The 27,536-nt window shown below is 55.4% G+C and overlaps 1 protein-coding gene across 9 annotated transcripts; it reads right to left on the reverse strand.

The window, feature by feature from the left end:
* Positions 1-582: 582 nt before the first annotated feature.
* WIZ (WIZ zinc finger) lies at positions 583-27,291 on the reverse strand. 9 transcript variants are annotated; one of them, XM_053584379.1, is made up of 14 exons: positions 27,187-27,290; positions 26,640-26,772; positions 24,942-25,187; positions 19,982-20,054; positions 16,130-18,273; positions 14,403-14,726; positions 10,604-10,774; positions 9,215-9,718; positions 7,728-8,117; positions 6,597-7,145; positions 4,973-5,500; positions 4,350-4,769; positions 3,877-4,072; positions 583-1,712 (listed from the first exon to the last, which is right to left on the reverse strand). In XM_053584379.1, the coding sequence occupies exons 3-14, from the start codon at positions 25,135-25,137 to the stop codon at positions 1,553-1,555; spliced, it is 5,655 nt and encodes a 1,884-aa protein (XP_053440354.1). In that variant the 5' UTR covers positions 25,138-25,187; positions 26,640-26,772; positions 27,187-27,290; the 3' UTR covers positions 583-1,552. The 9 variants fall into 9 exon arrangements, with proteins under 9 accessions (XP_053440354.1, XP_053440358.1, XP_053440360.1 ...); XM_053584383.1 differs by having other exon boundaries at positions 16,130-17,898; positions 27,187-27,288; XM_053584385.1 differs by lacking the exon at positions 7,728-8,117 and having other exon boundaries at positions 27,187-27,291.
* Between the last annotated feature and the right edge of the window lie 245 nt (positions 27,292-27,536).

Here is a 27,536-nt window from a genome sequence, read left to right on the forward strand (position 1 = left end):
AAAATCTCTTAAAATCTCAGAAATGTTCAATAAACATTTGCAGAGTGAGAAAATAACAAATAACATCATAATGGAGTCAGTGGTTCCTCTTTTTTTTTTGTTCTCCTTGTGTTACTTGGGTTCAGGGGGGCATGTAACTGAAGTCACACATCTTGAATACTAAAGGCACACAAGTCCCTGCTGTCTGCACCCTTGCTGGCCCCCAAATGCTCCCAGCAGTTCCTTCCCCCGTGAGGCCCCAACAACCTCACTGGTCAGCTCCTGCCCTCAGTAAGCTCTTCTCTAGCCTCCATCACTTCTTGATCCTGGCTCCCTTCCTAGACTGGCCACACAGAGCCCTGATTTCTCTGCTTTATCAGCCAGCCAGAGGCCTCCCACCCCCTGCCCACTACTGCAAGCCACTGCTTTGAGGGCCAACAGCTGTGAACTTTGGCTCATCTCCAGCTGTCTGCTGGGCTTGGTGGCCAACGGGAAAAGCCAGGAACCCCAGGGCTCTGGATGGAGGAGAACCTGATCCCAGCCCCAGCTGCCAGCCAATGCCAGCCTGTCCACTCGACAGAAAAACACACGCTGGCTGCCTGCCCCAGGGTGTTTCCAGAAGAGAAATTTAATCTAATTTACATACTTCTAGGTACATCGATAACCAAAACGTGGCCACTGAAAAAAGTCAAAAGGTCAAATCAGCTCCGGGTTTCTAGCTGGCCCAGGATTGCAAAATAAAAAGATCCACGTTCCTTAATCTCTACACAAAACGCCTTTTTAAAAAAGTGAGAGGTCTAGGGACCTATACATAGAAAGCAACAGTGAAAAGAGAGAGGGAGGCAGGTGTGCAGGAGGAGTGTCCCACCCTCCACCCCACCCTCCCAGGGCCCTGGAGCCCCTGAGGCTCTTGGGGAGCCTTGACATGGCAGGAGGCAGCTGTCAGCTCTTAGCTCTGGGGGCAGCCAACAAGGATTTCCGTGGCATTGTGGCCTGGGGGGGGGGCGCCTCTAGGCTGTAGTGGGCCCCACAGAGGGAGCATGGCTTCCCCTGAGCAAGCACCGTGGCATGACATGCTCGTTCAACTCGGGAACTGGGGGGCTAGGGCAGATCCCGGTCTCACGAGGTGAGTGTTCACATGTATATGCGTCTAAGAGGATATTCATGGGGATGAGAGGGATCCAAAACAGGGGTCTTTGGGGTCTTTGCAAATGGCCACAGGTGGCAGACATGCCCTGCCTGGCTGCTAGACTCAGGGGGGTACTATCCTCCCCTGTGATCAGATTGGCTGCCACCAAAGATGTGGCTGCTGCCGGTGCCAGACCAGATAGTCTAGGGCTGAAGGAAGACACCCTGTGGCCCCAGAGTCCTTGGGCTGGGGGATGGGTGTCCCCACTGTAGTGTGCCTGGCCCCCCAAGGGGTGCCGGTTTGAGGTTTTGGCTTGCTCCTTTGGAAACGGAAAAGAAAAAGGGAGAAGAGGGAAGAGGACATAGAGGAGGAGGAAAAAGAGAAAGATGAGGAAAAGGAGGAGAGACAGAGGTGGCACAAGAGGGGATCTGGAATGCTTTTGTGTTAGGGAGCCTCTGCCGCTGCTGTCTGTGCCTGTGGGGCCTGGGACTCCTCAGGCTGGGGGTCTGCTTTGGAGAAATTCATCTCCAGGATGTGCCGCTGTAAGTGCCGTACCCACTCTTCCTGGATGGAGAGGGGGCCCTGGAATTCCACTTCACAGAACCTACATAGGAACAAAGAGAGAGAGTGGCCACTACTGTGAGAAGAGGTAGAAACATAGCCTTGCCCACCTCCCCGGTGCATACCTATGGCTGCTCTGTGTGGACAGAGCAAGTCCAGGATGTGAGGGAATGGGGGCTCAGAATCCAGATGTTCCTCCATGGACAGTCACTTCCACCCACCATAGGGTCACAGCAGGGTCTCATGGAGACTTCTTTGTCTCAAGGAGGTCTTTCTTAATCACCTTACCATCTGATGCATGTGATCTCAGATGGTAGAGGGCACAGGGAAGCAGACCCTACCCAACTCACCAGGCCTCTCTTTTCCTGCCCCCAAAAGAGGATTCAAAACTCAAGGGCCCAGAGCCTGATGAGCTCCATGGCTCCACAGACTTGAGTTTGAATTTTACTTCTGACATGGCCTGAGACAAATCATCTTACATCTCAGAGTCTAGTTTCCTGGTCTCCGATGTACTCTAGGACTTTGGTAGGAATTAACTAAAACCTGTTTTTTTCTTTTTTATTTTTTTTTGAGACAGAGTGTATGTCACCCTTGATAGAATACCATGGCATCACAGCTCACAGCAACCTCAAACTCTTGGGCTCAAGCGAGTCTCTTGCCTCAGCCTCCCAAGTAGCTGGGACTATAGGTGCTCACCACAATGCCTGGGTTGTTTTTTTTGTTTTGTTTTGTTTTGGCCGGGGCTGGGTATGAACCCGCCACCTCCGGCATATGGGACCGGCACTCTACCCCTTGAGCCACAGGCGCCACCCTTTCTTTTTTTTTTTTTTTTTGTAGTTGTCACGTTTGGCAGGCCCAGGCTCAGTTTGAACCTGCCAGCTCCAGTGTATGTGGCTGGCACCCTAGTCACTGAGCAACAGATGCCGAGCCCCTATTTTTTTCTTAATCCGCCAGACACTTGTTCAGGCTTACCATGTGCCAGGCTGAGTTCTTTTTTTTTTTCTGAGACAGACTGTCACTTTGTCCCCACTGGTAGAGTGCCATGGCATCACAGCTGACGGCAACCTCAAACTCTTGGGTTCAAGTGATTCTCTTGCCTCAGCCTCCCAAGTAGCTGGGACTACAGGTGCCTCCCACAACACCCAGCTATTTTTTGAGACAGGGTCTTGCTCTGGCTCAGGCTGGTCTCAAACCTGTGAGCTCAGGCAATCTACCTGCCTCGGCCTCCCAGAGTGTTAAGATTACAGGCATGAGCCACTGTGCCCAGCCCAGGCTGAATTCTGAGCGCTTTATAAATATTAAACTCACTTATTCCTCATAACAAATCTATTAGGTGGGTCTATTATCCATCCTATTTCTTTTTTTTTTTTGTAGAGACAGAGTCTCACTTTATGGCCCTCTATAGAGTGCCGTGGCCTCACACAGCTCACAGCAACCTCCAACTCCTGGGCTTAAGCGATTCTCTTGCCTCAGCCTCCGAAGCAGCTGGGACTACAGGCGCCTGCCACAACGCCCGGCTAATTTTTGGTTGCAGTTTGGCCGGGGCCGGGTTTGAACCCGCCACCCTCGGTATATGGGGCCGGCGCCTTACCCACTGAGCCACAGGCGCCGCCCTATCCATCCTATTTCTTTTTCACCCCATTTTTTTTTGTTTGTTTTTGAGACAGTCTCGCATTGTAGTCCTGGGTAGAGTACTGTGGCATCACAGCTCATAGCAACCTCAAATTCTTGGGCTCACATGGATTCTTTTGCCTCAGTCTCCCAAGTAGCCAGAACTACAGGCACCTGCCACAATGCCTGCCTATTTTTAGAGATGAGGTCTCGCTCTGGCTCAGGCTGGTCTCAGGACATATAAGCTCAGGCAATCCACTCTCCTAGGCCTCCCAGAGTGCTAGGATTACAGGTGTGAGCCACCTCACCCAGCTTTATCCATTCCATTTTATGGAGGGGAAATTGAGGCATGGAGTAGGTAAGCCCTTGCCTGAGGTCACTGAGCTGCTAAGTGTTAGAGCTAAGATTTTTTTTTTTATTAATGCTTCCAGATTCTGCTTTCTGTGAAGAGGCCTTAGCTTGGGCTCCACCATTTCCTACTATACCCCTGCAGTAATACCTCACAGCCTATCAGACCCAGACAATTCTGAGGCTCCACCAGGTGGCCAAGACCTACCCAGGTGGTCTCCCCCCTCCCTCTCCCGGGGACAATGTACCTGCATTTGAGGGTATAGATGTTGCCAACAAACTTGACAAGTGATGTCTGGGGGGGCCGGGGCACTAGAGAGGGAACCGGCCGGACACGGGGCGGGGGTTGCCGCACCTCCTCCAGCTTCTGCTGCAGGTCATTAGCCTCCTCACCCCCCCGGGATGCAGAGGCATCTGGAGGGCGGGCTTGTCGGCGCTCAAATTCTAAGATGGGGAGAGGGATGGGAGATGAGCAGGAAGGCCATGACCAGGGAATATTCCTGCCTTCAGCAAGCAAGGGGTGAACACTGTGGGGTCTCGTAAGACAGGACAGCTGGAGACTGGTTACTGCCTGGATGAGCAGGATAACAGACAAGACCAGTGAATGGGTGAGCAAGTGGGGAAGGGACTAAAGGGCAACACATAGCAGAGAGCCCACTGGGTGGCCAGGTAGGCCCACAGGTGCCTGCAGCCCACCTATCCCCCCTCCACCAGCACTCACTGTTAATGTTCTGCCGCTGGTGCTCCTCAGCCTTCACTGTGCCTGGGGGACTGGCTGCTAGAGGCCGCTCACCACTGTCAGCTGCCCGGCCAGCCTCAGGCCCTGGCTCCCCCCCGGCACTGCGGCCCAAAATGGTCAGGCCCCCAGGTGCCAGCCCCAGGGGTGGCCGCTTGTCGCCATCACGGCCATGGCCAGCACTACGAAACTTCTTTGTGAAGGGGCGGCCACCCTGGATGTAGCTGCGGTAAGCGCCCACCTTCTGTGGGCGATGCTTGATCCACTCGCTCAGAGTCTCGATGGGTGAGCCGTTCACGCACCATTCGGTCACACCAAATTGTCGCAGGTGCGCCCGTGCATGGCTAGCCAGGGCCTTGCGGTTTTCAAAGTAAAGGCCACACAGCTCACAGCAGGCTTCAGTGGCTGCAGGGTGGAGGGGATGCTGCTGAGCCACAGCCTGAACAGGGCAGATAGACCCAGATGGCCCTGCCCAGGCCAGAAGCCAATCCCACCTCCCACTGGTGCCCTGCCTCAGGGGCCCCACTTGGGGTCAATATGAGCACTTGCCCTGGCTCTGTAGACCCCAGATGATATACCCTCCCGTGACCCAGCTGCCCGCTGCTTACAGGAGTGGGAAGTCTTCTCGTGGAGGGTCTTTGCCTTGAAGGGCAACTCAGTCTGGATGTAGGTCTTGGCCTTGACCTCTGCTGGGAGGAGGCGGTCCTCCTGCAGAGGCCGCTTGGCTGCCACTGAGCCCAGGTAGCTGGTAGCTGAGGGCTTGGACCCAGTGATGGGTGTCAGGCTGAGCTCTCGGGGAACCTGGGCTGGCCCCACTCCTGGTTTGCCTGGTCGGACAGCCAGGGGCGACAGTGGCAGTGGGGACTGCATGGGCCCAGGGGCCACTGTTGGGGGGCCATCCTCAGCCAAGGCAGGGGCCAGGTCTCCAGCAGGTGGCTCCTTCTTGATGAGGCATGGCTTGGACTTCTTCTTGAGGATCTCCCGTAGCGTGTCGATGGGAGAGCCATTGACGGACCACTCTGTCACACCCATCTGTCGCAGGTGGGAGCGAGCGTGGCTTGACAGACCCTTGCGGTTCTCGAAGAACTCACCACAGAACTCACAGCGGATGTCGCGCACCGGCTCTGCCCGGGACGCTGCAGGGGGTCCGGGGTAGGGGGAGGAGGAGGAGAAGGAGGCGGCGGCTGCGGGCAGGAAGCCTCCAAGCTCAAAACCCCTATCAGTGCCAGCTGCCTAGCTGCCCCTATCCACAACCCCCCACCAAACCCCAAGGACCTGCCCCCTCATCTTGGGCCTCCAGATGCCTGTGTGTAACATCTAGCTGCTGCTTGTTCCATCACCTCAAATTCTAGCTGGCTTCATGGTCTCTACTTGTGTGATCCTGGGCAAGCTACTTCCCCTCTATGAGCCTCAGTTTCCTCCTCTACAAAATGGAGATGAAAACTCCTACCTCCCAGTGTGACCAGGAGGGTCTAAAATGGGAACTCTTCAGAGCACATGGCACAGAGCCAGCATGTAACACACATGAACTCTAAGGCAGTGCCTAGACCATCCTTACCTGCTTAGCATACAGCAGGCATTTAATCAACCTGAGCACAATGAACAGAGCAATGGTGCAACAGGGAAACTGGCAACAGTGATATTACGACCACTGCGTACAGAGAGCTTTGCTAACCAGGCACTGTGCTAAGTGCTTTATCCCACTTAATCCTCAAGAAAACCATATGAAGTTGGGAGTATACTGATCTCCATCTTCCAAACGAGGAAACTTGCCAAAGGTCATATATTGCTAGATTGTGGAGAAATGGAGATCTTGACTCAGACTCCAAATGTCAAGCACTTAATTACCAGGAATGTCAGAAAGACAGAATTTATGTATCCACTGCCAGTTCCCACACTTCTGCAGACATCACTAATTGATCCTTGTAGTCTTTCTCTCAAGGAGGCTGGCTGGCAGTCACTACCAGTCGACTGAAGATGGCACAAGAAATAGAATCACTTTTTGCCATCACTTAGTGACACAATTCTGCTACCCCGTAAGAATGAAGGAGAATCAAAAAGCAGCTCAGCTGTAGGGGTTTGTATAACAAGAACGCATAGCTAGCCTGTGTCCTCTGGACCTGTGTATCTTCCCTTCCACTGCAACCGTGGGCACTCTGGATACCCCCAAGAGGAGGCAGGAAAGAGGCCCCTCCAGCTGTTCTCCCTGCCCTGCTGCAGGGTCACACTTACACAGATTCAAGGGTGTCATGTCTTCCCGCGGCGCCCCCCAGGGACCCTCAGATGGGTGTGGCTCCCCATGAAGGGCCCCCGGCAGCATCTCCCGTTTGATCTCCACCCGCATTTGTTCAGGCTTCAGCTTCTTGGGCAGGGAGGGTGAGGCCAAGCCTGGGAACATCTTCCTGGCCGTGGGAGGAGAGGCAGTTGGTGAGTGGCCTAAGGGGCTGCCTGGTGGCGGTGGCAACTTCTTGGCCAGGGGAGAGATATGAAGGTCCGAGGGGCTGCGGGCTTCCAGTGAGCTGCCAGGACCTCCGCTGCCTATCACCTTGGCCAGGCCTTTTGGGCTGGGCCCTGGTGGGTTGGGGGGTCCGCCAGACCGAGATTGGGTCCGTCTCTTCAGGATCTCCCGTAGCGTGTCAATGGGTGAGCCATTGACGTACCACTCAGTCACACCCATCTGCCGCAGGTGGGAGCGTGCATGGCTTGATAGGCCCTTGCGATTCTCGAAGAACTCGCCGCAGAACTCACAGCGGATGTCTCGTGCTGGCTCTGGGCCTGAGGCTGAGGCAGGAGGAGAAAGGGGCTGTTAGTGTCATGGAATCACTAGCATAGTCACCTGCAGGAGTGTCCTGGTCAGCTGGGCATGGGCAGCAGCATGCCCACAGGCTAGGGTGGTGGTAGAGGACAGGTGCAAGCGAGGGAGCTGAGTAGCAGGGCAGGGGGACCAGATATTCAGCAAAAGCGAGGAAGGCTCCAGAGAGCAAATGGGCCCTGACCCCTGGCAGTGGAGAATGGAAACAAGACTCCACAGCTCTCTAAGTTCCAACAAGGAGGGCAGGAAGTGGCAGCCTCAGTGCCATATGCCAGCCAGACGGGGGTGGACCTGAGCACCTTCCACATCAAAAGGCAGATTCCCCCCCTTGGCCTTCGTTTTCAGAGAGGGTCATGGTCATGGAGGTCAAAGAGATAGGGCCTAGCAGCCCATTGCCAACAAGATCTCCAGGTAGAACAGGCCCTTAACAAGGGCCCCTGTCTACTCCCTGCCCCAGCAGGGAGAGAGTAGGGAGGGGACTGTGACCCCCCTCCCCCAGGAGGGGCTCCAGGGCCCGCAGGGAGGAGGGGGCAGCTGAAGCGAGAACCTACAGAGGTTGAGAGGAGACGGCTCCACATCAGAGGCCCAGAAAATGCCGGCGGCCGAGAGGTCCTGCTTCCCCCAGGGGCTGGCCATACCCGAGGCCTTCAGCTTGGCCTTCTTGGCCGGCGGTGGGGGGGGGAGCAAGGAGAGGCCCGCAGAGGCGGGAGGAGGCCGCCCCAGCTGGGCCAGGGCTCCACGCCCGGGTGGGAGGCGGATCTGGACGCCGTCCCTCCTGATGAGCCCGTGGAGCACGTCTATGGGGGATCCCTTGGCGTCCGGATCGCTGACGCCCAGGTGGCGCAGGTGGGCGCGGGCGTGGCTGGACAGGCCCTTTCGGGTCTCAAACCAGGCACCGCACAGCTGGCAGTCCAGCTCTCTGCCCCCGTCACTATCTAAAGCTGCGGAGACAAAACACAGGGGGGGGGGGGTTCACGGCCACCACCATGGCCGGCTCTGAAGGACTGAGGCAGGAGGGTCTGATGTGATTCTTGGCTGCCCAGGTAGCTCAGGATCCAAGACCCATGCTGCGTATTTCTTTAGAGAGGTTTTGGGAAACAAAATGGTCTAGCCCTTTGGCATCAAGGTGAGTGTGGACAGTGTAAGGATGTAGGTGGACAGGTAATGGTCAAATTGGATGTGCCCAGGCCCTCTTCCCTAGGACCCTTTCTATGGGAGCTCTGCCGGGTGGATGGTGACTGCCAAGCACCATGCAGACAAGGGCATAGGGTGGGGGTGGGGGGGTTCACAGCCACCACCATGGCCGGCTCAGGGACCTGCTCCTGGATGTACAGCAAACTAAGTTACAACAACTTCAAAGGAACATGAGGTACCAGCTAGAATCTTCCTCTGCACAAGGGGCCAGACCCTGGGGTCACTCCTATACTCTAATGCCCACAAATATATGGGAAAACCTAATGTTCTAAGGGATGTTTTTGTTAAACCTACTCACTGTACCTGTAGAGTTTCCTCCCAAACCCTACGTGCTAAGCCCACAGGCAACCCAGGAAGTGGGACTCTATCCCCAGACAGATGGAGAGTGCCACCTCTGTAAGGACAGTCAGAAAGAAGTGAAGACCTGGCCAACTATAGGGATCTTCTGTCAGGTGGACCACTTGTCTACCTGCAGGACCCAAGTTGTCTTAAACTCCTGCTAGGGAAGCCAGGCCCACAGGAGGCCCTGGTTGCCTTCACTGCCCCTAGCCTCTGGCCCATAGAAGGCCAAGAACACCCTCTACGTGGTTAGGATGACCCTGACGGACTCAGCAGCTGTAGCCAGGCCTCTTGGGGGAAGATCAGCAAAGTAAAGTGGGAGACAGATGATCCTGTGTGGGGCAGCCCAACAGGAGACACCGCTTCAACCAACGCTCACACATGGCTGACCCAGGACATAGGAGCTGTGGTCCCTGTTGACCCCACCCTGGGTCCAGGAGCCCAACCTGAGGCTCCTTCCCTCCCGGTGTTGGGACCTCCCTCAGCTCCCGGGAACCGCACTCACTGAGGTTTAGGGGCCCCTCGTCCTCAGACTGAGGCCACTGTGCCTTTGGGGAGGCCGGCCGGGGGCTCAGGGACAGCTGGGGGCTCTTGTCCTCAGGATTCTTGGGAGTAGGGGAGCCTGCCAAGGCCAGCGGTGCCTTCTTGAGTAGTGGAGAGCTTGGTGGGTGGGCCAGGCCCTTGGCCGAGAAGCCAGGAGGTGACTTGATGGCTTTGTTGACAGCTGGGGCATCCAGGGGCTTGGCCAGATTGAGCAGGCCAGGCCGGGGGACCCCAGCAACCACTTCCTTCAGTGAGCTGGATTTCTTAGCCAGGCCTGGGGGCAGCCCAAGGTGCGTGTCAGGTAGGCCCTTCTGCTTCACAAGCTCGTAGAGGAGGTCGATGGGCGCGCCGCTGCTCTCCGACTCTGCCACTCCTAGCTGTCGTAGGTGGGATCGAGCGTGGCTAGACAGTCCCTTGCGGGTCTCAAAGCAGGCACCACAGACCTCGCAGGTGGTCAGGCTCTGGGCTGGAGGGCAACAAGCAGGCCAGGAGAAAACAGGCTATGAGGCCTGTGGTCTGGCTCTTCTGCTTCTCCTCCCTCTGGGGTCCCGCTCACCCTGGCTCTGTGGAAGAGTCTGTCAAACCCTCCCCCCATCCTCACAATGACCCTAATGACATGGGATCAGGCTGTCTGGTTTGCAAATAAGAAAACTGAGGCTCAGAGAGGGTCTCCAAGGGCACACAGCAGTCGGCAGAGCCCTTCTGTGGTCCAGCCAGTAGGATACCTTTCAGGATTCTGATAAACTAGGGTGCCCCAGCAACAAACTCATACAAATGCTGACCTGTCAGCCACCTGCTTAACTGAACTAAGTTTTAGCTATCCTCAGTGGCTCAATTCATGCCCCAAATGCTGGGATGGACCCCCTGGCCATGGTCTCTGTGGTCCTAAGTACCCTCTTCTGTATAGTCCTTATCTCTGCTTATCTGCCTCTTCACCCCAAGGGCAAAAGCGAGGTTCACCTTACTCCTGTGACATCCCTAGGGGCTACCCCAGTAACCTATTACTTGGATTCAATAATGACCTTAGGATCTATAGACATATGAACTGATGCCATATAGGAGATCACACAGCTAGTGAGGGTCACAGTCAAATGACCTATGTCTGAGTGTGAGCTCTCAAGCACCATGCCTACTGCTTCTCTGGATGCCTTTCCCTCACCCAATGAGGGTACAAGTCAGGGCCACGCATACTTGGGGCAGCAGAAGCTCAAGAAAGAAGACAACTAGGTGTCCCTTTGGTGTCTCAAGGTGCCAGAAAGAAAGCTGTGGCCATAATAATCCCCAGGCCCGAGAACTTCTGTGTGTGACCAGACTGGCCAACATCCCTTGCCACATCACCTGGGCAACTCACCCTTGAGGTCAGGCAGCTCCTGTTTGCTGCCATGAGGAACCTCTGCAGCCACTTTGCTGCTCAGCCGACTAGCCACCTGCTCCAGGACCCCAGGGACAGGTAGGGTCTTCTTAAGAAGTGGGGGGGAGCCCAAGTCCATGGCCACCATTGCATTTTCCTCAGAACCTAGGCCTGTGGAGTTGGGGAGACATGCTCAGCCCAGGCAAGGTTCAGGCCATTCTTAGGCCATCCTAGAAGGACTGAGAGGATGGCCCCTCCTTATCCTGCTCTCATTCTGGAAGGCAGCTCACCCCATGAAAGCTGAGGCTCTACCCTTTACCCCCAGGCAACAGTATGAGGCAGGGACACTGAGGCTGCCCACTAACAGCAGAGAGCAGCAGCTGCTTCCACCCACCAGAATTTGGACAGGTTAAGGGATGCAGTGCAAGTCTGAGCCAAGACTCTTACACTGGGGGATCTCAGAGAAAACATCTTTCTGGGCAGAGCTTGTGGGAGGGAATATCTGTCTGTCTTGTACGTGAGGATGGGTGCTGTCAGGAGAATTTGACAAAAAAGACCAGTGTCCGGAGACTAGACAGTCGACACAGAGGCAATGATCCAACTGGGATGGGAAAAGTGGGAATTACAGAACTTTGTGTTAAGTTTCTGAAGTATCAGGTCAGGAAGCTTCCCTGGGTGAGGGAATCAACAGTGAATTTTCACAGTCTGATTTTTCACAGATAAGGACCTGGGAGGCCTGTTGAATCCCAAATTTAGAATCCAGAGCCTGGGGAGGGCTCTGAAAATGAAGGGACTGTGTGTCAGATGGGGCCATGGAGGCGCTCAGGAGATGTGATGGGCAGGGAGCCAGGTAGGTCCCTGTTCAGGTTGAGTTCCACAGAGGCAAGAAGTAGGCTGGCTGGGAGCCCACCGGGGCTGGGACACCGAGAAGTTTGTCCAAGTTTCCAGATGCGGTGGGCGCGTCTGTCAGATAGGGCAGGACCAAAGTGGGTTTCGGCACCAGGGGGACCGGAACCGTGGCAAGGGGCGCTCCCGGGGCTCCGAGGGGGCAGGGGACATCTGTCAGATGGGTCGAGGGTCCAGAGGAGCGGCAGCGAAGTATTTCTGAGGCCCGGAACCTTGCGAGCTGCTACAGAAGGCCCGGGCCCGCGCGACTAAAGGGGGGGAGGGGTTCCGGAGACTGGACCGCTGGGTTCGGGGGAGGCGGCACGGGCTGGCAAGACGCCGACCTTCCCCTCTCCACACCCTCCCCAGCGCGGGTTCTTACCCGGCGCGGGTGCGGGCCCAGGTCCGGGCCCCGGGTCCGGCTCGGCCTTGGGCCCGTCCCGAGGCGACGGCAGCGGCGGCGGCGGCGGGGGTGGGGGCGGCGGCGGCGACGCGACGGAGGTCGTGGGGCCTGGGCTCGGGGGGCCAGGTGGGGACGCCCCCGCGGGCGCGCGCTCCCGGGCGCCCCCCGCGCGCGGCCCCGCCGCCGCCTTGCTCTCCGCTTTTGTCAGTCGGCACTGGGCGGTGGAGGCGGCCATCTTGGCTCCGGCGCACGCGGGGCAGCCGCCCCAGGCGGGAGCAGCCGAGTGCCGAGCGCCGAGCCCCGCCGCCGCCGAGCCCGCTCCGCCCCGCCCCTCGGGGAGAGCCCAGGGTGACCTACCGAGCGCCGAGCGCCACTAGCGAAACGTTCTTCTGGGCCCTGCAGGCAGGCGGCTACAACCTCAGTTTGCAGCCAGCACGCTCCGGCTTGCAGATGCGTGCATACTGAGCGGCGACAGCTTCCAACTCCCGCCCCATCCCGAGCCCTGGACATCCTGGAAATCTCTAGCTACTGCATTCTCCCCTAACAGCATGCAGACTCTTAGTGCCCCGACGTGCCGAGGCAGGACCTGCCCCAGGCAGGAAGCCTCCCACTCCGAGTCTGGGATCCTGCAAGACACCTGATACCCAACCACGAAGATTCCCCCAACATTTCCCTGGTATCCTGTCTTATCCCCCGACAGTGCTGTCCCGCATCCTAGGAAACACCTACAGCCAATACCACAGTTCCAGCACTGTCGGCTTCTCCATCCCCAATACCAAACCGATTGTCCCCAGCTGTTCCTTGATATCTGGGTGGGGCCAGAATCTAACCGTTGCCGTGCCCCAACCTGGCACCCACCCCCTCCGCCAGCCCGCATGGGGAGAGGCTTCTAAGGACACCCATGCAGGCCCAGTGTCCAGATCTAGCCCTAATCACGGACACCCTTACTCAAGTCAAAGCTTCCATACCCCTACACCCAAATGTTCACTGAAAGACTGGTCACAACTTTCTCAAAGGCAAGGACAGGGCAGTGCTAAATCCACCTCCTCCCATCCTTAAGCTGACTCCTCACATCTCAGTGGCTGCAAACTGCCTCTTTCACCCCTAGGTATTTTCAGAGTCTGCTCTGCCTCACGGCCACACCTGAGACACTACAAAACAAGCCAGGTAAGTGAGCTGAATGCCTGGGAACAACCTTTAGCAGAAGCAAGCAGCATGGGGTCAAGTCCCCACTTTGCCTGTTTCAGAAGTGCATCTTAACCAGCCACTATCCCCTCTGTGCCTCTCCACCCTCCTCTTTGCAGATTCCTGAGTGTCCTGTGCCTAAGTTGGCTTGTGAATGGGGTCTGACCAAGACCAGAATAAGACCTAGGTTGGACCCTGGAAGTTGCAAGTAAGAGAAACAGAATGAAGCCCTGCCCCCAAGCCAGCCTCAGGACCATTCTCCCTGTTCAGACATGGTCCAATCCTCAAAGCCCAGCTACTCTTCACAGCCAAGTTCTCTGCCTTGTAAAAGCTCCCATAAAATCAGGCTTTGCAGTCAGGGTTTGCAAGCCTGGGTCCTTCACTTTTCCACTTCCTCTGCAGTACCCAATCCTGGGCTCCTTCACCAAATACTACTTCTGGATTTCTTGAACCATCCTCCACTGGAGACACCACCAAATAAGGTAATCAGAAGTCCAGCTCTGCTACATCTGCAGATGGCACATGTTTCCTTAACCATAAAATGGGTACACAATAATCTTAGCCTCACAGACTTGTTATGAGTCATTAATGAGAAATGAGACGATTCTGATTAAAACCATAGTACATAGTAAGCACTTGGGAGATGATGGGAAGAGTGTTTCAGTGCTGTCAGACAAAGCAAACATTGGTAATCTAGATTCTAGATCTGGACTATCCAGTAGGATTGCCACTGTACTGGTTCTAACTACATTTCAAGAGCTCAACAGTCACATATGGCCAGGGGTGAGCCTATAGGACAGTGCAGATATCTAGAGAACATTTTTATCTATCATTTTAGTAAGTTCTATCCAACAGCCATTATCAAAATAAAAGATGTTATTAAGAACAAAGAATCTGGAGTCCAACTGTCTGAGTTTCAAATCCCAACTCTAGCTCTACCAGCTGTGTGCCTCAGTTTCCTCATCTGTAAAATAGGAGTGATAATAACACCTGTCTTATAGGGTTGTTGTGAGGATATAGATGAGCTCATGTTTGTAAAGTGCTTAAAACAATGTTTGGCTCCTAGTAAGAGTTCCATGAGCATTTGTTAATGTCACCTCTGGAGGGGCAAGGATAAACCCGATCCAGCAAGTGCCTCAGTCCATCCCCTAAGTAAAACAGAAATGACTCCTAAGTGACGAGGTGGTTGTAAGGAGAGTTGTCAACACACTTAGTAAAGTGTGCTTCTAGAAGAGCAAAGTGGCTGCCTCTTGAACCCCAGCCCTTCATCCCTCTGGGCCCCTCAAAAAGGTCAGGACTCGTGCTTGGCCCATCCTCTCCCCTTACCATCTCCGTAGGCTGGCCCAGGGTCCTCAGCCCAGGTAGGTGGAAAGGACACTGTGAGAGGTAAGCGAGGCCGATGGGAGGTCAGGAAGCTGCCAGGTGGACCGCCAGGCTCCCGGCTTAGGGGGCTGGGAGATCGCTCAGTGGCAGAAGTGGCCAGCAGTTCCTGCAAGATGTTGATGGGTGAGACGGTGAGCTCCCAGTTGGTGATGCCGAAATCACGCAGGTGGGCCCGGGCGTGGCTGGAGAGACCAGCCCGTGTGTCAAAGCCAGCCCCGCAGAAGTCACAGCGCATCAGGCTGAAGGTGGCTGGGTCAAAGTTGGCCACTGCAGAGAGAGGACATGGACTGCCTGAGATGGGGAGGGGGCTACTCTCCAGCCCCAACCTCTCCCGGTTCCCAGGGCTTCACCCTGGACTGCTTTCCTTCCCTGTGGCTGTTTGTTATGCTCCTGACTGCTCCTAAGTTCTCAGCCCCATCTCCCATTCTAGGAAGCTTGACCCTCCCAGGTTACCCTTCCTACATCTGGCAGCATCAAGCATCTCTCCCTGAGAATCACTTCTTCAGTTGTAGATTTGCAAAGCATCTGAGTATTTGGTTGATACCCTTCTCATGTCTATTTTAATTTTAATTTTTAGTGACAGGGTCTTGCTCTGTCACCCAGGCTGGAGTGCAGTGGTGCAAGTATAGCTCACTGCATTCTTGAACCCCTGGGCTCAAGCAATCCTTCTACCTCAGCCTTCCAAGTAGCTAGGACTATAGATGCATGCTACCACATCTGGCTAATTTTTCTCATTTTTTGTAGAGATGTGTTCTTGCTATGTTGCCCAGGCTGGCCTTGAACTCCTGGCCTCAAGCAGTCTTCCCAATTTGGCCTCCCAAAGTGCTGAGATTACAGGCATGAGCCACTGTGCCTATCCTGTCCTGTCAATTTTTGCTCAGGATTGCCCCAGTGCTTTAAATTAAATATGTGTTGGATGAAGAACTGAACAGATGAATGTAATGCCCTTTGTTGGGAGCCTCCTCTGAGCCCCCCAAGTGGAGTTGGGGATTTCCTCTCAGCTTCTCCAGCCTCCTAGTTCCCCTGGATTTCCCTGTATCTCAGGACCCAGTTGTCTACCCCTTACCCTTCACACCCAGAGTATACATACATACAGACATACACACGCACTCATACACCATGCCAGCACCTCCATAAGTGGGGTCCATGTCTACCAATGTCAGAACTAGCCCGGGTGCTCCCACTGGAGACAGACCTTTGGAATCAGAACCTTGTCATCTGGGAATCTGCATACATCACAGGCAGTCCCAGAGGGTTCTAAAGCCAGCCATAGGTCCCACCACTCCTGGACCAGGCCATGAACTGCAGGAAAGCAAAAACTGCTGTTCTGTTTACTGCTCTGTCCTCAAGCATCCAGAACAGAGGAGACCTCACTCAATAAATATTTGTTGAATGAAGGAATAAATGAAATTCTCTGCCCTTGGGCTCACTCCTCTGCCCATACTCCTTCCTCCAGTTGCTGGAATAGCCAGGGCATTGAGGGCATCCCCATATATTCACCAACAGGGTGGCCTTTGCCAGGGCTCATAGGTGTCTCAGGAGCAGTGGCCCCACCTTTCCCCTGCTTGGTGCTAAGGTAGAATTTAGAGCTTTCTAAATTGTGGGTGGGCACGCAACTGTGTGTCTTCTAGGTCTTGGAGGGAGGTGGTGCCGAAGCAAAGCTACCCTACCTTTTTTCTTCTTCTTCTGGAAGGAGAATCTGCGCTCAATGGCTTTCACCTCTTCAGCAGAGATGAAATGCCGCACGTTGTAGCTGACACCTACGCGGTTCAGGTGGCCCCGGACATGGTTGGCCAAGCCGATGCCATTGTGGAAGCGATCAGGGCAATAGGGGCATTTCCGCTCTTCGTGCTTCAGCCCCACTGCTGGATCCCCATCCAGGAGTGTGTCCAGCCCCAGCTGGCTGCCCAGTGGTGCATCCAGGAGTAGGAAGTCCAGTGGGTGGGTGCCTATTAGACCTAGCTCCTCAGGCTGCAGCCTCGGGGTCACCCTGGCTGCTGCGGCTGCCATGACTTGTGGCCCAAGCTTTGCCACCAGCACGATGGGCACCATCCCTTGGAGCTGCCACTGCTGGGCCTGTGAGGCCTTGGCTGTCCGCAGGGCTTCCCGAAATGTCTGCTTCAGCTCTAGGGCTGGTTGAGGGATGAGGCTGGAGGGTGCAGGGGGTGCCAAGTCCCCATTTTCGGGGGAAAAATCCATCTCAGAGGTCAGCACTATGTCATCGTTCTCCTCCTCTTCCTCCTCCTCTTCACTCCAAGGGTGCCTCTGATCTCCCAGGCCCTGTGAGTGGATGGTGCTTTTCTTCCTACTAAGTTGTAAGGAGTAGGGAGTGGATGCTAGCGGGGAGGGAAAGACCAGCCTTCCAAGAGGCCTCTGGCCAGAGCCATGCGGGAGTGGCTTTGGTAGCGGAAAATCCCTCATGCCCAGCTGCTGGCAGCCTGGGCCAAAGGACAGGCTGGGGTCATATCCAGCAGGGCTCTCCTGCCATGTGGGGGCCAAGCGTGGCTGAGCTTTGCCAAAGTAGTCCTCAGTGGCGTCAGGGAAGTACACATCCTGGCTAGTGCCTGGCTGGCTGGCAGGGTCCTCCTCAAAAGCCTCACTATCCTCTTCCCAGTGGGGACGGGCATGGGCCAGCCTCACGTGCTCTCTGAGCAGGCTCTCACTGGGCGCTGGGAAACCACAGAAGATGCAGGCACTGAAGCCCGAGGTGGCTCCGTAGGGTTGATAGATGAGGGTGCTGGCCTCAGGACCTGGACTGCCAGCTCTGCTGCCACCCCCAAAAGGCTCCTTGGTGGCACGGCCTGGTGGTTCCCTCATATGCAACTTGGCATGCTGCACAAAGGCCCTGGAGGAATTGGTGCCAAAGACACAGTTGGGACACTGTAGGCGTGCCTCCCGGCCCTTGTCACCTGGGACTTGCTTGAGCTTCTGGATCTCCTCAATGATCTTCTCCCGGGAGGCCTGGTGCAGCTGCCGGTGCTGCTCAAGGGTGGCAGGGTCCGAGAAGGCCCAGCCACATTCACCACAGGCCAGTGGGGTGATGTCAGTGGGAGGCTCCTGGCCTGGGGCTCGGCGGTGCTGGCTCATATGTTCCAGGAGGTGTTCCTTCTGCTTGAAGTAGATGCTGCATTCAATGCACGGGAACACAGCTGGCTCCTCATCCTCCTCCTCGTCGGGGCTGGTCACCCCCTTAGCCACCTCCTCTAATAGCTCGCACAGGTAGGGTCTGGTCCGAATAGGGGGCAGCAGTGGCTGCAGCCGCTCCACAGATGCCTCTGAGTTCACTGTCCAGGTCTGTGTGGCCACTTCTGAGGCTGATGTGGGCAGGCCCCACTCAGATGGCTGGGCCAGTCCTTCGAGATCCTCCAGATCTTCTCTGGTGTCCACCACTGCCAAGTCCAAAGCCTTGGGATTGTCTTCCACAGGCACAAACACCCTCCTGAAGGGGGCAAGTGGTGGAGGTGGTGGCTGGGGAGGCAGGTCCAAGTGCAGCCCTGCTTCCTGGTGGGGACCCTGCTCATCCTCATTCAGGAGCCATTCGAACCTGGGGCAGCCCTGGGGGGCTTTCTCCAAGAGCTTTGGTTCACCCCGATGGTACAAGAACTTTCTAGAGCCCTCAAGCTTAGTATGGGGTTTCATGGTTCTCACAATGACTGAGTCCTCGAACCTTCGCTCAGGTAGGATGCCCTCCCCAGCCTCCTGAACCATGGGGTGCTCCCAGGGTCCCTGGCCATCAGGGGGGCCAGGGAAGTGGCCCAGGAGATGGGGTGGCGGGGAGCCCAGTTGGAAGTCCAGGCTGCCTCCATCCCAGCAGCTGCAAGGAAGTGCCAATGGGGACAGGTTAGCCAGAGGCCTCAGTTTCTCTTCCTAGAGTAGTGATGGGGGTCCTCCCAGGCAGTCTGAGGCAGGCCCCAGAGATCCAGCCCAAGAGTGACAAAGGGGCTGGGAGTATGGAATGGGGGTGAGCAGGTGGGGGCAGTCCATACGGACCCTACCAAAACTGCTGGGACAAAAGCCAGGTACAGCTCCCAGTATGCACCTGTCCACAGAGCCCAGCCCCAATGCAGCACAGAAGAATGTACAGAGACCACACCTCCACAGAGTGTCCTCGCATTGGGTAGCACAGTCAACTCTCATCTCTCCCTGAGAAGGACCCAAGTATCCAAACTGTGCTCAAGGCTGATTCTGTTTTGGTCCTCTCCAAATCAGAGTGATTTTGTTAATTTAGTTTTAGTCCCCCCCCCCAATTTGGTAAAAGTTAACTTTGTGACAGAATGGTTCAAAGAACGTAACTTTTCCCTGCATCTTCCCTTTTGGAAGGGCAGAGGCAGGAAAGGTTAAAGGTCCCTGCTTAGTCCCTGGCCCCAGTGATCTTATCCTTTTCAGGCAACAGATGGGGATGGGTGAGGTGAGGCAACTTTTTTCTCTGGGCCTCAGTTTTCCAATCCTAAAAATGGGGGTTATTTCCAAGAACCTGAAACTACTCTCTTGTCCTTATACAACATCTGCTGTGGAGCTTTCTCATAGCCATTTTCAACAAAAACATCATGCACAGCAGGTGCTTATTTAAATGCTCAAAACCAAAGCCTCTGGAATGGGGACAATAACCCCTGAAGGGATAGGGTAAAGATGACACAACTCAGTGCTCAGGAAATGTTTCTCTTCACCAGATGCCTGGCTCACAACGAGTTCTTATTATAACTGTCTCGATCAAATCTCATTTCATTGTCAAGACCATGAGGGGATATTGATCATGCCCGTGGAAGAGATGAAGAAATGGGCTCACCCAGATGTTGAGCAGAGACCATGGGTTTACCTCCCTAACCTCCATGTATGATATTCTATACTAAGGAGACCATCCTCCCAGGGCTGTGACTGGGGGAAACACCTGCTGGGAGCCCTGCCTATAGCAGCTATTATTAATCCTGATGAGATTATTATGACCTATTAGCACCAGCCAAGCTGTTTAATGAAATGTGGCAGCCATCAGCATAGATTTTGATTCCACTCTCACCCAATGCCCCTTGGATCCTCAAGGCAAATTTGTGAGATGCATCTTATGGACTCCATTTTTTTGTTGTTGTTGCAGTTTTTGGCTGGGGCTGGGTTTGAACCCACCACCTCCGGCTTATGGGGCCAGCACCCTACTCCTTTGAGCCACAGGCGCCACCCTTATGGACTCCATTTTGTAGATGAGAAACTGAGACTCAGAGAGGCCTAGCATCATTCTAAGGGTCACCTGACAGAGAGAGGACTCCAAGGATCCAAACTCCAGGCTCTTACCCCTGTGGCCCTGCTCCTGGCAGGGATAATGAGAGTTGACCGTCTGTGTTCATCCCGGGACCTCCCCCAAACCCTGGCACACACCTGGGAGGCTTGCCTGCTGGGAGTCACTGCTCTTCCTGCCTGGCTTCCTGATTCCCTCCTGTACCCTTCTTGTTCCCTAGGGGCTTGTCTCAGGCCTGGGCACATCCTGCTTGCCCCCCTGCCCTCCCTGAGGTCAGGGCCAGCATGGCACTCACCAGCTGCTGATCCGATGGGTGGCGGAGGTGGCACGGGGGAGGGCTTCGCTGAGGCCGGGATGGGGCTGCCCGTCTGCAACAGAGAGGGGAGACCCTGAGGGGCTGGGGTTCCCCTGGCTGGGGTCCTCTGCACCCCAGCTCCAGGAACCCCACCGGGCACCTTCGAAGGGACTTGCTGGCTCCTAACTCATTTCTCTGAGAGGCTTTTGGCCTCCACATTTCTGAGCACCAGAAGGGGTTACTTTGGAAGAGTCCCCTGGGCTCTCCTGGAGGATCAGACTCCAGGGGCTTGCTGCCTTTCAACGCTCCTCTCTTTCCCCAAATCTGGCAGCCAGGATGATATTTTTAAAGTCATACCCTAGTAAAAACTCACCTGGCTTGTCATTATACCTACAACAAAAGCCAGATTCCCAACCTCCACCTACAAAGGCCCTAAGAGGTCAGACCTCTGCAGATCTCCTCAATCTCCTCGCCCCTCCCATCCACTGCCTCTGCTCTGACTGCATGGACCTCTTTGTAAAGCTTCAAGACAACCTAACTTTCTAGCATCAGGGCCTTTGAGTTTGCTATTCCCTCTGCCCAGAACACCCTTCCCTGGCTGCCTACTCAAGTAAACCCCTATGATTTTCTAAGAACCTGTTTTATTTCTTTCTTAGCACTCCCTGAAATTACCTGGTTCTCTCTCTGGATGGCTGCTTGTCTAGGTCCCCTGCTAGCACATAAATGCCATGAGAGCTGTGGGACTTTGTCAGTCTGGTTCACTGCAGCATCCCAGTGCCTGGCATACAGCAAGTGCTCAATAAATCCTTGCCAGGTGATGAATGAGGAGCCTGTTCTACCCTGAGCTGCAGAGGGCCCATCCCTACTTTCTGGACCCCCTAAGTTCTGGAATCAAATCCCCTCCCAGGATCCCCAGCCCCTGCCCCACCAAAACACAGAGCCAACTCTCCATTATCTGCCTGTGGAGCCAATGCCTGGAGTGACCACAGGAATCCTGGCCTGCGTCTCCTCTGTCTGCCACGCTTGCCTGATGCAGGCGAGCATGCCAATCGGGGAGCAGGCCAATTGCCTGAGCCAAAGTTAACACACTGGGGGAACTTGTGCCCTGTCCAGAGCCCAACAGATGCAATTGCTGGATTAGCCTCAATTTGAGGATGGTCCAGAAAGAGGGCTGGAGTTGGGGTTAATTCTTTTTCCACTCCCTCACCATCTAATTTGCCCAAGAAATTGAAAGCTGACTGTTAAGAGTCAAAGAATTAAAAATTGGACAGCCAGATTGGTCAGAAAGGTATGATTACTGCCTAAGGGTCTTTCTCCTGAGCACAGGAAAAGGGCTGAGACTGTTGCATGGACTCTGGAAGCTGTGGGTGGTGGTGAGGGTACAGAAATGTGCACTGTCAACAGTGGGGGGTTTCTTAGCCCTGGCATTGTTGATACCTCAGGCTGGATTACTGTCTGTAGTGGATGCATTGTGAGGTGTTGAGCAGCATCCTGGGCCTCCAACACCAGATGCCAGTATCTCCCCACCCCATGGTCATGACAACCAAGAATGTCTCCAAACACCACCAAAGTGTCCCTTGGATAGAGGGCAGGATTGCCCCCATTTGAGAACCACTGGAGTAACCTGACATGGAGCAGGGCTGTGGTTTGGTACAAGGGCTGGTTTTAGGGTGGGAGTGTAGGAAGGGTACAAAATGAAGGCAGCAAGACATAGACCAGCCAATGGAACAAGACCCCGAGAAGCAGGGTCTCTAGAGAACACATGAGTCACAGATGCAACTTTTTCAGGAAAGGGCGATTGGTGTGGATATAACCAGCCCTAGCGCAACCCAGGGCTAGGGGTGTGGGTCTGAGAGTCCTGGGCATCCTACTTCTGAGATTCTGTCCCCACCCAGCTCCCAAGATTCCATGTGTCCCAGATTTGATGATTCTGAGATTGCCACTGTCTAAGAATTCCACGAGCCAGGGGGCTGCACTGGCCTCTTTGTTTGAGCAGCTCCAGTGAGGCGCCTATTTTTAGTGGCAGCGACTTTGGAGGAAGCAGGCCAAGCAGGAACCCAGGTCCAAGATACCCTGGGGTGGAGGTTTGCTGATGGGGGATCCAGGAGCCCCTAGGGGTCAGAAGAGGTGCCTGGGACAAAGTCCTCAGGCACTATCTGTGTGAAGGTGCTGTTAGTGGCTCCTGCCATCTGGGGTCCCACAGGAGGGTTTGTAAATGCTGGCAGTAAGGGGCATCTATAAGCAGACAGAATGGCCAAGAACTCAGATTTTGGAGCCAGACAGATCCAAGTTTAAGACCCCAGTGGTGTCCTGAATGGCATGCCTTTCCCACTCTGAGCCTTCATTTGCTCCTTTCTTCAATGAAAACAGCTACAAACCCAGTCTCACAGGGCCAGCAATAGGTGCCAATGACATCATAGGAAATGTTTGATCCAGAGAAGCTGTGACGGAGGGAAGTAAGGGTAGTGGGAGCACTGGAGGGGGATCGAGGCTGGCTCAGCGATGTCCCAGGGTAGAAGCTGGTGGTAGCTGGACCCAGAGCCTTAGGCCCATTCACTCCATACTCTGATTTTCTCCCCAGCACTGGGACCCCACAAGGGCAGAAATGACGTGACATTTGTTCTTGGGTGTCCTGTCTCCCATACAACGCTGGACATGTAGCACACTCTTCTCTGTCTGTGTGGACCAGCTCAGCCCCCTGAACCTTTGCAGCACCTGAGAGGTCTGACTGGAGAGGAGTACTGGGCGGAAGCTTTTGGAGGAATTGGGGGCTCCAGGCCAATAGCCAGAATGGAAGACAGAGGAGGCAATAGACACATTTATGTCCAGGCAGAGAAGTTTGGAGGTAACCACGCCAGGGTTCACTGCGGGCTGAGTGGGGATAAGGGAGAACCCAGAACAACAGCCCCAGGGGCTTTTCTTATTTATAGACATCACAAGACTCCTAGGGCAGGTGCCCATATTGGGGGGGGGGGCTCAAGCAGGGCGAAGGGGGAGTAGGAGACAGTTTCCCAACTCAGGCATTCCTCCAAGTTTCAGGCCATAAGCCCACTCCAAGTCAAGCCATTCCTATCCCTGTCCCCATATGCTGAGGGAATTAGTTCAGAGTGGGCCTAGCACCCCCTCCACAGTCACGCTCTCACCCCAGGCTGTAAAATGAATACATGCACAAGACCCTTGTTGATTCCCCCGGGGGAGTGAGGATGCACCCACCTTCCTACCTTTTCCCCTCTATTTACCAGGTAGAGAAGAGATACTCAATCCCTCAGAACAAGCCCCTGGATCCCAGAGACTGTGCCTTCACGCTTCCACAAAGTCAAGGTCCTGGCCCGGCTCTGGCCAGCTAAGTGACCTGGAACAAGGTATGCCTCTCAGTGAGCCTCAGTTACTAATGGTTTGGAGGAGAGGATTGCTCAGGTTCCCTGAGTACTGTTAGAGGGTGTTGGGCTAACCCTCTGCCCTCAGGCGTGTCCCCTTGCCATTCCCCTGCTTAACACCTTCAGGTGTCACCAGCCACCTCCAAGCCTTTGCATGTGTGAAGCCTCCTGCCCAAACATTTGCTGCTCCCTTTGGCTTATTGTCTTTCATTCTACTTCCTTCACTTTGTGCAGGACTTCTGGACTCCCTGCTAGCTTGGGCCAAGTGCTTTCCCCATCACAGCCCCAGCAACTGTGTCATTACACTTGGTGGCATGTCTGTCTCCCCAGTCTTTGATGGTGGAGTCCATGAGAGCAGAGGTGGGGTGTGCTTGATCACTGCTATCCTCCAGTGCCCAGCCCCAAGAAGGCACTCTAGAAATATCTGAGCATCATGAGTGGTAAAAGTAGGCTGTCACAGCACAAGGATCTTCAAGGATGCAGCATGGTGGTTAAAGATGAGGACTTTTCAAACTACTTTACTTCTGGGCTGTGTCACCTTGGGCAACTTACTTTACCCCTCAGGGTCTCAGTTATCCCATCTCTAACATGGTCAATAACCAAATCTAGAGCACAGGATTCTTCTGAGAATATGAGATGCTTGGCAGATGGGAAACCTCTCAGGAAGTGATTGGAGCAGGCCAAGGAAATGGAAGGAGAGGTCTGATGCATAAGCCCACTATTCTCCAGCCACACCAGACTCTTCCCACCCTAAGGCCTTTGCACTTGCTGTTCCCTCTCCACCATTCATTCCATGCTTTCCTCAAATGCTACCCTCTCACAAAGGTTTTCCCAGGGCCCCCAGAAACAATCCTGGCACTTTGTTTAATCTCAGTACAGCATCTGTTTCTAGCTGCCCTTATGACATTTGTTTACTTGCTGTTGTCCATCTATCAGAACATCAGTCCTTTGAGGGTAGGCTCTCTTGCCTCTTTTGTTTACAGTTGTATTCCCAGGATCTAGAACAGAGCCTAGCACACATTAGGTGCTTGGCATTTAATGAATGTATAACAAATCTTGAGGTGGGGAGAGTGTGGAGATATCTTTTTGCTGGGCAAACTGAGGCACAAATGGGTGGGAGGCATCCTCAACTACCCAGTCTTTCCCCAGCCACTAGAGGGCACAAGCTGTTTCAGTCTATGGCCCTGGAGCCAGATTCACCAATACAGTAAGAGGGAACTGGTGATAGACTGATGGAAGTGAGATATACCTGGGGAACAGGTGGCTTTGGGGTGGGAGCTTGAGGTGCTGAGATGGGCATCTGTACCCAATTACTGTGCTCAGAGGAGAATGCAAGGCTGACCTGAGTTCAAGTCCCAACTCTTTGCCACCACTGGGGGGACTTGGTTTGGTCATTGGCTCCCAGGGCATCTATTTTCACAAGTGTCACATGAGAAGCTAAGCAAAGTGCAAAGAGAAAGCTCTGGACCCAAGCAAAATCAGTAGCTCAACTTAGCCCCTGCTGGGCTAGGTGACTTGGCTCTCTTTGAGCCTTGGGGATGGGGCCAGATGCTCCCTCAGGGCCACAGGGCCCACCTTCTTACCAGAAATGCCACCTCTGCCATCCAGAATGTCCTCCTTGGTGACAGGCAGGTAATGGGTAGACCGGAAGATGCCACCTTCCCCCTCAGCAGCTTTGGCCCCACCCTCGATGTCCTCCCTTGGCACTGGGCCATGCAATCTCTCTGGGCCTCGAGGATGATCCGGTGCAGCCAGGCCACCTGCCAGGGACCCCTCCATGGATATCCTCTGATGGGTTCCACTCAGGTGCTCAGCGAGGCATTGTGAGTCTGAGGGGAGGACAGGTAGAGAGAGGGAAGTACTTAGGGGATGTAGGAAAGGCACTCTGCCTCAGTTTTCCCCTCCTCAAATTCTCAGTCCTCACCCTTGTAGCTGTCTGCCTCAGTTTATCTCCCAGCTCAGATAAGCTAAGTAAATGGTGCTGTGGCCCTATCTATGCACATTATATCCCAATGGCTTCTACCCTTAGCATGCTTCAGTCTCTCCATCGATAATTTCTGTCTTTACACAGATGTTGCACTGCCTAGTTTATCCCATTTTTGTACTTGCACATTCAGCTACCTTGTTTTCTTCCATCATCAATCCTACAGCTTCTCCTAGATATGCCTTCCTTCATTCACACACAGCTGCACTTTCCCCAATTGTGCCTTCGCTTCCATGCACATGCACATCCTACAGCCATGCCTTTTTCCTCTGCACGAATCCCAGACACTTCTACACCTCATATCCTATACGTTGTCTGCCGTCCCACCATCATCACCCTCCCTTCACTTTTCTGTATTCAGTTTCCCATATCAATCACCCCTGCACTTTTCCCACACTCCACCCCCCTACACTGCCCTACAGGACTTTCAGGTTCCCAGCATTAACCCGTTTACCCTCACACACAGCCTCAAGTGACCCCAGCATTAACCCTTTCGCTTCTCCCCAACATTAACCCTCATGCATACCCAGCTAAGGTTGCATTCCCACCCCCACCAACCCCAACCAAGATTGGTCTAGTCCTCAGGTAAAAGGGACCGATGTGGCTGGACTCCTGGTCCAGATATGAGGACCCTAGGGATGGGGGGCTGTCCTCTTCACTTATAAATACCTTCAAGGTAACAGCAGAAAGTGAAGGGCAGGAATGAGGCGCCCTCCCGAGGGAGATGGTGGGGAGGCCGGGCCCAGGCAACCGGGGCGGGGCCAGGGCTCCAGGCCTGGTTGCAAGCGCTGCCCTCGGGGGCCTGGGGACCCCAGGGGGTTCGTCCGTGGGCTGGCAGTCTTGGTGAGGGTCTCTGCCCAGGCCCGAAGGAAGCACCTGCCGTTGCCCACCGGGTGGGCACTGCCGGAGGGGAACCGGCGGGACCGCAACTTCGGAGCACTTTGGCAGCTTGGGGAGGGGGCTTCCACCCAGACGGCCCCCGGGGGTCGCAGAGGTGGGGGCTGCGCCGGGCCAGCGCACCCCTCTAAGGTCCAGGGTCTAGGGAATGCGCTCTACGCCCGTGCACCTCGGGGCAGGAGACCCCGCGGGACGCTCGGAGGTAGGGGGTACACCTGCCCCAAGACCCCCGCCCCTCCCCCACCTGCGCGGCCCCGCCCCCGTCCAGGCCCCGCCCCGTCCAGGCCCAGCCCCGCCCCCGCCCTAGGGGGTCCCGCCTGACCCGGCCTGGCCCGGGCCTCCCACTCCCCGCTCCGGCTCCGCCCCGCCCGCGGGCTCCCAGGCCCAGGCCGGGCCTCACCGGGGAGGCGGCGCCGCCGGCCAGGTGCCGAGGCTCAGAGCTCCCCTCCTCGGTGCCGCCGTCGCTGCTGCTACCGCCGCTGCAGCTCTCCGTGCCGGTGCCGCGGCCTCCGCAGCCGCCGCCGCCTCCACCGCTTGGGGGACATTGTCCCTTTAAATCGCTCCCCCCGCCGCCCCGCCCCCCCGGCGCGCCGCCGTGACCTCAGCGCGACAGCCCCGCCGCGCCGCCATGATGGGGAGGTCCGGCCCCCCCCGCCCCCCCGCGGCGCCCCGGGGTGGGGGGTCGGCCAGCGGGCGCGCCGCCATGTTGGGAGTGGCTAGGCAGGTCACCCTTAAAGGGCCCGCGCGGCCGGAGAGTCCAGGGAGAAGCTCTGTTACTATGACAACACCTTTGTCCTCCCGCCCCCAATGGCTCCTCACCAACCCACTGGTTCTTCTCACGCTAGGCTCGTCAAAAGTAGTGGTAGAGTGGGGAGGGGGTCGAGAAGTTCCCCGATGGGTCACTAATAGGTAGTAGAGGACTCCAGTCCCTGCCCCTCATCAATTACCTTCCACCGCGAGCGAGCTCCTTCCTTCCCCATCATCCAAACTGGACTTAAGTACCTCCATATCCCTAGAACTATCTTAGGGGTCCCCAGTGCTAAGACCCAGGTCTCCACGCAGTCTCCAGATCACAGCTCCCAGAACGACCCCATCATACATAGACACATCACAAGCCTGCTTTCTTGTATCCACTGCACATCCATATGTCCAACTACCCAACCATCTCTCCACCCATCTCATTCATGTGCTCAATCAACCGTTGATCTGCCCATCCAATCAACTAATCTCCTATCCATCCACCCGTCTAGCCACCTGTTTATTCATCCGTCCTAGTACCCACTCAATCCACCCATCC

The sequence above is a fragment of the Nycticebus coucang genome, chromosome 3, assembly GCF_027406575.1.
Source record: "Nycticebus coucang isolate mNycCou1 chromosome 3, mNycCou1.pri, whole genome shotgun sequence".
Classification (NCBI taxonomy): Eukaryota; Metazoa; Chordata; class Mammalia; order Primates; family Lorisidae; genus Nycticebus; species Nycticebus coucang.